Source organism: Manihot esculenta, chromosome 2 (genome assembly GCF_001659605.2).
Source record: "Manihot esculenta cultivar AM560-2 chromosome 2, M.esculenta_v8, whole genome shotgun sequence".
NCBI classification, from domain to species: Eukaryota; Viridiplantae; Streptophyta; class Magnoliopsida; order Malpighiales; family Euphorbiaceae; genus Manihot; species Manihot esculenta.
The window spans coordinates 8,827,806-8,838,961 of NC_035162.2; the positions used below are offsets into that span (position 1 = coordinate 8,827,806).

Sequence of the window (11,156 nt, forward strand, 5' to 3'; positions counted from 1 at the left end):
AAGCTGTTCACAAGAACCTGCATTTTTAAGAGGCAGAGAAGCATTTGTTCAGAGTCTCAGCAGAAATCCCATGATCCCGAGGTATAACAGGTATCACTTCTTGCTTTCCAGTCTTTCCCTTGCTAAACTTTTAATTAAGTTCGCTGATGTTTAATCAAGCTAACTTCTGGATTCTCCCAAAAAAAAAAACAAACAAAAAAAGGGAAAGAACTTTCTGGGGAAGCAAAAAATTTATTTGGTGTTAAAGTATTATAATTGCAGTAAAGGATTTTTCACGTACGGATAAAAGCATGGGAATATAGTATACAAGTTTATTAAATATAGTTCGTAATTTATATAATTTCAACTTTTGTCATATATTTATTTGAGAGAAAAAAATAGTGACGATACTACCATAAAGGAATATGTATGTTACGCAGTGATCTTAATAAATATTTGAAAAGTAATCCATATTATTAGGAAAAAAGGTTTAATGTTTAATTGTACTTCTATGCTTATTAGGATATTTTAAGTTAGTACATTTTAACTTTTTATCTAAAATAGCTCATAAATTTAATGCAACTCAATTTGATCTAAAATATAAAAAAAATTATAAAGTTTAGCTTTTACAATTTTGTCTAAACTAAGAAATCAAGAAATTTAGCTTAAAATTTTTGCCAAAGAGGAAAAAGTGAAAATAAATTCAAGTGAATACTTTTTTTTAAATGGGATTGAAGGAGTAGAACTTTAAATTTCTCAAATTTATTCGTATGTACTTACTATTAAATTAACCCTTTAAATAAATGGATAAATTATATTGAGATTACCAAAAGGATATGCACTTATCATTAGATTAACCCTTTAAATAAATGGATAAATTATATTGGAGTTACCGAAAAGATATTTATGAATAGTATGGAAAAGCGGTTGGCCCAAATATTAGTCTATATGGGATAAAAACTAGTTTAATTTATTTAATTTATTAAAAATAATAGAAAAATTTATTATTTAGTCCTCTTAATAAATTAATTCTTATATTTTTTAAAATTTATTAAAATATTTTTATTTTTTTATCTCTTAACGAAATAATTTTTTTATTTAATTTAAATCCTTTTTCCCTTAAAATAATCATTTCATCCTATTTAAATTTCTTTTTCCTTTCAAATTGTGATATATAGAGAGGAAATTTCCTTCTTATAATAATAGAATTCTGATTAAAACTCAAACCAAAATCATTCATCTTCAAATTTAATAATATTTTAATAAAAATTTATAAATTTAAAAGCAAACATGAGTTTCCAAAATCCAGAAACATCACCAATCCTTCTCTTAATTTTTTTCTCATAGACTTTTTCTAATTTTTTCTTATAATTTAACTTCAATCCAACATAACACATCCCTCTGGTCACCAATTTCTTCTCCTCAACCTTCTGTTTAAAAATATTATTATTTTTTAAAAAAGATGTGAATTGAAATTGATATGAAAAAAGTTTGAGGAATTACAACACAAAACAAGGTTGGTGAAAGTTTGAAACAGAGTCTAGCTTGCTTGAATAAATTGATACATGATGACACCTCTAGCTTTGAAGATGATGTAAAAGAAAGCGAGTTATATTTGCATCACGAGTTTGTGGATAAGTTTCAAAATCAAGAGTGTCAAAGGCATGGTAAAGTTAGCATACTCATGGTCAAAGATGTTGATGAGGAGGTATAGAGAGGCCATATTGTTTTCTAAAATCAGGACAGAGTAGTAAAGATTTGATGTTTTTGGGAGGAAATTGATTGGTAATGAAATAAACTAACAATAGGAGGATGAGAATGTAGAAGAGGAAGATATGATGAATCAATTTACCTACATCATGCCTTTAGAATCTCCAAATCTTGACTATCAAAACCTCAATCAAAAGCATGAGATATTGGAACCTTCTTAGAAATTTAAAAGGAGAAGTCTATCCATTTAGGGACTATTTATATAGAAATTAAAAATATTTTAATTTTTTCATTTGTGTTTAACGAAAAAGAAAATTGTTAATGGATGAAAGAATTTATTTGTTAATGAATTAATTTTGTAAAAATGTTTTAATAAAATTTTAAAATATGTGAAATCAAAATTATAAACAGTGGTAGTATTGAGAATTAAATGATAAATTTTTTAAAATAAAATTATATTAAAAATGTCCAATAAATTATTTATGTATAGAGAGAGAAAGTGTGGGCCATTGGTTAGGTCATCTTTGGTTGGTTGCTCTAGCCTGTGTGTCTGGCTCCCGAGTTAACGTTAGCTGCCACAGGTAGATCTGATTCTGAGATTCTTGATTTCCGAGTCATTGGTGATTGATTGGTGAACGGTTATTTCTTGTTCATCATGGAATTCTATTCTTACCAAATCACATCATCTCCATCCACTTCTTTTTTTTCTTATATATCATTTTTTAATCACATCTCTAACCCCTACCCCTTAATGATAGATATTTTGTAGGTCTTCTCAAATTCCTGTTTTTATTTTGGTAAAAAAATTGTATGATTGAGTGACAGATTTTGTGGAATTATGGAGTGTGCATGTAGAAACTATAATCACTCTTATCAATTATTATTAACTTTTATCAAACTAATGAATTGATAATATTTTGATATATGAAGTTTATAGATATGTTCCCTTAGAAAGGGTGAAACCATAATAATGTCTTATTTTATACTTCTGCAACAACCATAGTAAAGCATTATATATATCTATACTAATTGATTAGATGTCAATTAAGATCACCATTATCATTATAAATATACAATTATTCATGTATAAATACATGCTTTATACAATAATTTATATTTAGAAAATAAACATAAATTATTGGAATATAAACATTTGGATTTACTGCTCTTCATGTTTAATATTAATATTAAATTGGTTGGTAATTTCATTTGCACTGTACTAATAAATACTAATTTAAAAATGTATGCACATTAATAAAAAAAAAAATTAAAACAAAGCGACGTACAAAAGCATGTAAAAAAAAATTACATGGCAGAACAAATAGCGGTTGACATTTTGTATAGTATCGCTATCCTTTCTCTACTTTGATCGTTGTTCTTGGAGGTGTTGATGGTCATTGGTCAGTGAGCTTGGTGACGGCTATTCAATAGCTACTCTAAAACTGCAAATGCCTTGGACTGATTTTTTTTTTATCCGGTAATAGCGTATTTACTTTGTATTTAGTAGGCTTTGGGCGGTGGAATGGTGATTTTCGGGCTAGCTATGAGGAGATGCATGTCCTTGCTGTGTTGTGTTTTCTTTTATTTTTTCAGATTTTTAGCATGCAGTGGTTGGGATTTCCAAACGATGGTACTCCTGCAAATTTCCTCTTCACCGGCTGATTGGATTGTTTAAATTTATTTGTCATTATAGTTCTATATTTAGCCTGATTAGTCATGAAAAATGCAATATGCAACAGATTTTGCATTGTTTTAAAAAAATCGAAAAATTTATAATAAGTGGCAAAAGTGCCAAGTGGCAACCTTGGTAATTAAGTCTTGATACTATCAGTTGTATTATAAGAAAAGGGTTAGTATTGATTATACTTTGAAGCTCTATTTTTTTTAAAGAAGATAATTTTGAAAATATATATTTTTACATTTTTTAATATTGAAATTAAAAATTTAATTAAAATTTTAATTATTTTAAAAAATAACTTTTCCTTTAAATTTTTTTTTAAAAAATATTTAAAATTTTATTATCAGTACTAAACTTCATATATGAATATATTAACATTTTTTAACATAATAATGAAAAATAATTTTTTTAAAAAGAATATTTTTCATATCTAGAGTTAGAAATGGAGCCATTTGACTTGTAAAAATATAAGGTTTATCAAATATGGGGATGCATATAATATACACAAAAATAGATCACTAAACACCGATTCTCAATTCTCATGGCGGTTATATAATAATAAGATTGCAAACAAAATCAAACAAATACAAGACAATCACGTAATTAAACACCCCCCATAAATTATTTTTTTTTTTTAAATGACTAAGCCTAGTTGAATAAAATAACAAAAAGCTCAGTCATGATTTTACCTTGTCAGCTGCAATGCAATATCATAATAAAATGATAAATCAACTCATGCAATTTCAATAGGCTGCTACATGTTCCTCAACTCACAAGGGTAGTAGGCCAAAAGAGAAGGGAAAAAAAAGAGAGCAATCTAACTGATAAAGAGTTTTTAATGAAATGGCAATCAAATCACTGATTATATTCAAATGGCGAGAATTCCATCCACAGTGTGACACAAGCTTCACTAATATGAATTGTCAAACACAATTACATGTGGAAAAGAATGTGTATTGTTCTGGTTAGGGCATCAGCCGCTACTTCCAGTCATTGCAGTTAATCTCTCCCTCATGTCATTTCCTCTCAATAATCAATTACTAATTTACATTTTAGTTAATCATAATACTAAAAAAAATCTTATTAAAAGTGGAGCAAGCAAAATAATAATAGTGATAATAATACAATCAATATCCATATAGGTGGAGGGAGGGACTTGAAAATGGTGCAAACACACTGGATCCCTTTTTCACTTGCCCACCTTTAGTTTAAAGTTGCTCATCCCTACATGCAACTTATCCACTTCACCTTCATTCTCTGTCTGAGCACAAGTTCTGTGATTGAGCCAAGGGTGTTGCAGGCACTGCTGAGCAGTGGGCCGCTTCTCTGGTGTAAAATCGAGAAGGGGACGGAGAAATTCAGCAAACTCCCGAGCTTCATTCTCAGAAAATTTGTATTTATCAACCAGTAAGCGATCAAGTGACCAAAACTTCAGTCTTCTAATCCTTTTTAGGTCCCCATATCTATCGAAGAAATCCTTGGATTGAGCTCCTCCAACAGCTATCTGCCGCTCATGCAAGAACTAAGAGATAAATGCGCTACAAATAATTCAATATATATCCAATACCATTAAAAATCTATGAGCATACCTTTCGGGGAATCTTTCCAAGGAGTTCCATCATAAGAGCAAGGTGATCCTGAAAACAACAAACCAAAAGCTTAGAGATTTTCTATTACCACACAAATATGATACAGTGACAATAAATTGGCACACAAAGAGCAATGACAAATTAACCAGTCATGTCCAGAATCAAGATCAGTCCATAATAGAACCTATAATTCCACATGTTTCTTTTTGCAGACAATTCAAATGTAATTAAGGATGAAGGTGATTATAAACTCGATGTTAGAAATTCAGAATCAGTCTGTTATGGTATATTGAGGCAACAACAGGTTCATTCAAACAATATGCTCTCCCTAGACAAGCTAAAATCTAGTCCACAAATATCTCATTCAGTTAATTGGGTCCTGGAGGATTGGGGTTGGGGAGGGGGGGGGGGAGGAGGAGCTAAACCAGGTGTAAGCAGGACTTGCCCATTTTGCTGCAAAGATGGATAAAATGTGAAAGAAGCATAAACTACGCAAACAATATTTGAAAAAAAAAATGTTTTACTAGTAATATTTTGCTTTTCTTTCTCCCCTACATCATTCAACAGTCTTCCTAATTTTTTTATTTTCTACTGCAAATACCATATCACATATAAATCACATTTACATGTAAGAAAATAAACATAGATTTATCAGAATAACTGTGATATCTGACAATGCTAAATCATAGATCCTACCTCATCCTCACTAAATCCCTGTCCACCCTTAGGAGCAAAGAGCATGTCACCTGTAGCAAGCTCAAAAGCAGTGCAAGCAAATGACCACATATCAACAGAGAAGGAATATCCAGACCGCAGAATGACTTCAGGAGCTCTATACTGCCTCGTTTGAATCTCTTCTGCAAACTGCTTGTCAGCCCAACATGCATTTCCAAAATCGACAACCTTACACCTTATATCAACCCCATCCAAGCATTTCTGTGGTTTTTTCACAGCTCCTCCCATTGAACCTCTTCTTTCTGAAATCTTAGCAACTGCCCTCCTAGCTCTCCTTTTCAGCTTTTTCTCAATGATATTCATGGTAGCTCCACCATTAAGGCTACCTTCAGGCCTTTGAAGAATTGGTGTGAGCCCAGATCTAATTGGATCCTTGGCAGGATCAATAGTGGAATAAAGAAGAATATTTTCAGGTTTGAGGTCAGAGTGAATCAAACCAAGTTCCCTATGCATGTAATCCAGGCATATCAAAATGCATTTGCATATCTCTCTAACTTTATTCAATTGTAGACCTTTGTAACGACTATGCCTGATTAGCCGCAGCAAGCTATCACCAAGAAATTCAAGGACCATGCAATGATGCTGCCCGTTTGGTCCTGCATGCTTGAAGTGGTCAATCAGTTGCACAACACATTTAGAATTGGATGGATCACCATTAGCTATGGCTGAGAGGACTTCAATTTCATGAAGGGCAGCCTGAGCAAACTGTGCGGCACTTTTCTGGATTTTAAGTGCAACATAATTCTGGAAAGTGAAAAGAAATAAATTCAGAATTCAAGAAAAGCTCCATCAATTCTACTTCCAGCTTGAATCATGAAGCAGTAGAAAAAGGCAGGCAACAGTAACAATCAGTAGAGCAAAATATTCATATTGACAGCAAAACAAGTCTGGCATATTGGATGTCACCATTTGATTAGACAAGAAGCTCAAATCAAAGATTTATACACACAAAGTTAACTTAAATCAACTTAGAGTTCAACTAATTAAATTGTAGTACCAGGTCGAGCACTTACTTTATCAAATAAGACGCAACCACAGATTTCACCAGGAGAAGTCCTCTAACATTACCCCTCCAGAAATTAAAACTCGGCTTTAATCCCAAATTAGTTGGTGTCTAACTCAAGCATTACACATATTTAATCATTAATCTTTATTATATCTATGTACAAACATGGGGGTTTTGTGAAGTTAATATGACCAAGGTATTACAGAAGGAAAATTGTATAGCTAATGCATCAAAATTCGCAACCCCAATTGATGAAATCGAAACAACAGAATGTAACTGTCATTCTTCTTTTTTCAATTATTCCAAAAGACGACAAAAAAGGGCATTCAATGGTAAGGCAAAACAAACACGAAAAAGAATTTTTTTTTTTTATCCACATATAGAGACCCCTGCCTTTGTTATACTAAATCTATAGTGAGCAAATCCAAAATGGTTTATAAATCAATTACACGCCATAGTCTGACACCTCGAAAAGCAGAAACATAGCAACTCAGCAGCAGGACAGATGCGAGTTACTCGGGAAATATGAGAAAACCAAGACGGATCCTTTGTCCATATACACACTACTGGTCAAAACTCAAAATAGCATCAACACTCGCATTGATCTCATCGAACAAAACAAAAAAAGAAAAAAAGTAACTATCCAAAAATAAAAGAAATGAATGACGGCATAACGATTGGAAAAAAAAAAAATCACACATAACGTAGACATCTCTTCATCAAAACGAAAAAAAATAATAGATTTAGAAAGTGCAGCAGGTATTGATGATGATCCAATTTAAAAGGAAAAAGGAAAAATCAAAGCAACAATCAAAACAGTTACATACAGAGGATTTGGTATCATAAGCGAGCCAGACGGTAGAGAACTGGCCCCAGCCAAGCTTCCTCTGGGCTATATAACGGCCACCAGCGAACTGATCGCCGACTCTAACGGCATGATAACCGCCTTTCCTATAAGAGTCGATTCCCTCATCGTCCTCGGATTCAGACCCAGACGAAGACGAACACGACATCGTTCTATCTGTATAAATGGATCAAAACACGGAGAGATCGGGTCAGATTCTGGTCTCCGATTGAATTGATCTGCAAACTGTGTAAACAGTCGAGTGCTTTAGAATGGATTGGAATTAGGGCATGTGAGATTGAGGAAATGAAGGAGGAGAAAGAGAAGGAGAAGACTGTGAAATTGTGTGGCGTTTGGGGTTTCTCAATACAAATGATGGAAGGCGAGGGGAAGGCTCTCTCCACCTTTTTCTCTTTTTCCTTCGCCACTTTAGTTACTTTGCAGTTTGTTGCAATTTAAAGGTGGGAGTGGAAATGACGATTGTGTCCTCTGATCTGGGTTGGATTTTTGGTGGAGTGGACTTATCAAAATTGTTCCTGTGCACCCACCTTTGTCGTGGTTAGCTGCTCCACCTTCCTTCTTCATTGTAATTTTTTTTAAAAATAATCAATGAGTTACATGCATTTCCTTTTCTCAATAAGATAATTTCATTGAAAATCAAGCGTAGATTACTCAACACAAATAATAACCTAATTAGTGCATTCAGCCACATTTATCAAAGGGTCAGTCAAAATTTAATTCGAACAAAGAGATCTTATTGAGACAAAAGAAATTAGCAACCCACTGCTACTTTTGCACTGTGTAACTCAAACTAAGCCACTACAAACTATGTAAGAAGTACCAATGAGCATAAAACTATCAACTCTCCTTCTTAAGGCCATAAAAATCTAGTAGACTCTAAAAAAATAAGAATGGAAAAACTTTATTACTGTTTGAGACATTGACTATTGACTTGAGAGTCGAGGGTGGATTTGACCGTGGTTGGCTGCAACACGGCGTCGTTTCCCAAGATGAATGAAATGCGAGCGCTAATTTTGTCGGCTGGTATTTTCCACCCCTCTTTTTTTGAATTTGTTTTTTCCGACGCCATTGTGATCACCAACCAATGACTTTTGGCTGCGAATGGAAGAGCTGGCCTGCTGAGTGGTCTCCAGGTTCTCTTCATTTCTGGATGCTCTCTCTCTCGCTTCTCTTTCTCGCCAGGGGTTTGGCAATCGTTTTATACATATATATATTTAAATAGTATTCCTAACTGTCATTGATAGTAGCTGGGCAATCGATCCCCGAAACTCCGAGAAAATTCATCCAGCAACTGTGGCTGGATTTTCGACGAATATTTCAAGAGAGCAGATTTGGATGACGATGGTCGGATCAGTGAAGCTGAAGCTGTTGCTTTCTTTCAAGGTTCTGGTTTACCCAAACTGGTCCTTGAATCAGGTACTTTTCATCTCTTCTTTTCTTCCTCCTTATTCTTCCGTTTCTCAATTCACGTGTTTCCTCTGCCAACACTCTGTAGCTATATGCTTTAATACGAGGTATAGATCAGATTGTTTTGAATTTTCAGGTATAGCCTTAATTGGAGTGATCAATATTTCTGTCAGATTCAGGTTGGATGCTTGCTAACCAGCAAAAAGTTGGTTTCCTTGGTCAACAAGAGTTCTATAATTTTCTTAAGCTTGTTACTGTAGCACAAAGTAAGCATGAACTGACTCCATATGGTGAAGGCAGCATTGTTGGTACTGCTTCAGCTAAAATACCTGCTCCTCAGATAAACCTTGCAGTGACGTCTACTCCTAAAGCAGCGGCACCTGCTCTTCAGATGGATGGCATCACATCAGTGGCATCTCAAAGTATTGGTATCAGACTACAACAGATGCCCGGAAATGCAAGCACAAAACATCAATATTTCCCATCTCAGCAAAATCAGTTTGTGAGGCCACAACAATCTCTGCCTCCCAACTCCGTGTTCCATACACCAGAAGTTCGTGCAAGTTAGTACCATGTCTATTTCTCGCACTTCAAATTCAAATGTATCAACTGATTGGGCTGTTGATGGTATAGGTGGCCCTATGACCCAAAATGAAGGTAGGGGAGTTAGTCCTCCTTCAATTCAGGATGGATTTGGGCTAACAGCATCGGGGTTAATGCACTATGTCCGACCTAGACCACAGTTGACCACTGAACAGACACCTTCTAGTACATCGAACCCTCAAGGTGCAGCTGCTGCCTCCTACCAATCAGCATCTAAGGATTCTAAAATTTCAGGGAATGAATTTGCATCTGCATCACTTTTTGGAGATGTATTTTCTGCAACTTCTTCTCAACCAGCACAAAGGGCCTCCTCAGCTGTGTCGTCTACAAGTAGCTTACTTGTCTCATTAAGAATTAATCCATCTTGTGTGGGGCCCCAACCTTCAGTCATGCCAAGTCTCTTGACAACTTGCAGAGTACATTTTCTCAGCAAGCTGTTGGTGAGCAATCAACAGGAAGACAGACACGGCCGGTTGCCACTCAAGGTTCTGCTGTTACTCATTCTGGGTTTCCTGTTGGAGCTCGGAATTCAGACTCGAGTAAATCCCTACCCCCATGGCAAAGATGACTCAGTCTGGTATTTAAAAGTACATGGAAGTGTTTATGCAGGTAGACATGGATAGAGACGGAAAAATTACCGGTGAACAGGCAGGCAACCTTTTCTTAAGTTGGACTCTGCCAAGAGGTAGGCTACAACATGTTCCTTGTTCCTTTCAAACAAGTTCAACTGTGTAGCATCAAAATTGAGTTCATTGTTGGTAAAATATACTGTCTAATATAGATAATGGAAGCAGAATATGGCAACCTTAGTGAGAAGAGTGGAAACCAGGTTTGCGAAACCATCACATTCTCAAGTTTCCACATATATGACGGCTTTTTTATTTAAGAATATTTAGTGGAAACCATCACATTCTCATGTTACATGATGGTCATATATTATTTTTCTTGGTGTTGCAGAGATCTTAAAACAGGTTTGGGATTTATCTGATCAAGCTAATGACAGTATGCTTTCTTTGAGGGAGTTTTGTATAGCTCTATATCTGATAGAACGTTATAGAGAAGGCCGTCCTCTTCCTACAACACTTCCGGCTCTTTAATGTCTGATGAGATTCTGTTATCTGCCACAAGCCACCTTACAGCTTTGTATGGCTGTGGAACTTGGGGACCTGCTTCTGGTATTGTTTTCCTCATGTCATCTTACTTTCTTTCCTCTTTCTTTCATTGTGGTTGTGCCTTTTAACAGTGAAAATAAAAATTTCATAGGATCATGACCACCATAAGTTCTGATGGTTCTGTGGCCAGCTCCTGCTGCTGCAGCAATTCCACCAAGGCCTCCTGTTCAATATGCTGATGAAAAACCACCCCCTCAACAAAAGCCCAAAGTTCCTGTGCTAAAAAAGCATCTTGTTGATCAACTTAGCCAGGAGGAGCAGGATTCTCTGAATTCAAAGTTGCTGATAAAAAGGCACTTCTTAATTTTTTTTATGCACTCAATGTGCAAGCCTTTAAGTTTGCATAGTTTGTCTGATTCTGTTTTCCATACTTTTTTTCCGTTGAGGGATTCTGATTCTTGCTACTATTTGC

The 11,156-nt window shown here is 34.7% G+C and overlaps 1 protein-coding gene and 1 non-coding gene across 2 annotated transcripts; one reads left to right on the forward strand and one right to left on the reverse strand.

The window, feature by feature from the left end:
- Nucleotides 1-4,249: 4,249 nt before the first annotated feature.
- Nucleotides 4,250-7,987, reverse strand: LOC110609318 (SRSF protein kinase 3). Its single transcript, XM_021748813.2, has 4 exons — nucleotides 7,525-7,987; nucleotides 5,653-6,435; nucleotides 4,957-5,004; nucleotides 4,250-4,871 (listed from the first exon to the last, which is right to left on the reverse strand). The coding sequence occupies exons 1-4, from the start codon at nucleotides 7,708-7,710 to the stop codon at nucleotides 4,557-4,559; spliced, it is 1,332 nt and encodes a 443-aa protein (XP_021604505.1). The 5' UTR covers nucleotides 7,711-7,987; the 3' UTR covers nucleotides 4,250-4,556.
- Nucleotides 7,988-8,014: 27 nt separating this feature from the next.
- On the forward strand, nucleotides 8,015-11,037 carry LOC110608790. The gene is made up of 7 exons (XR_006349915.1): nucleotides 8,015-8,099; nucleotides 8,499-8,632; nucleotides 8,810-8,978; nucleotides 9,149-9,532; nucleotides 9,603-10,257; nucleotides 10,530-10,747; nucleotides 10,836-11,037. It is a non-coding gene; the product is annotated as an actin cytoskeleton-regulatory complex protein PAN1 (transcript).
- Nucleotides 11,038-11,156: the final 119 nt, after the last annotated feature.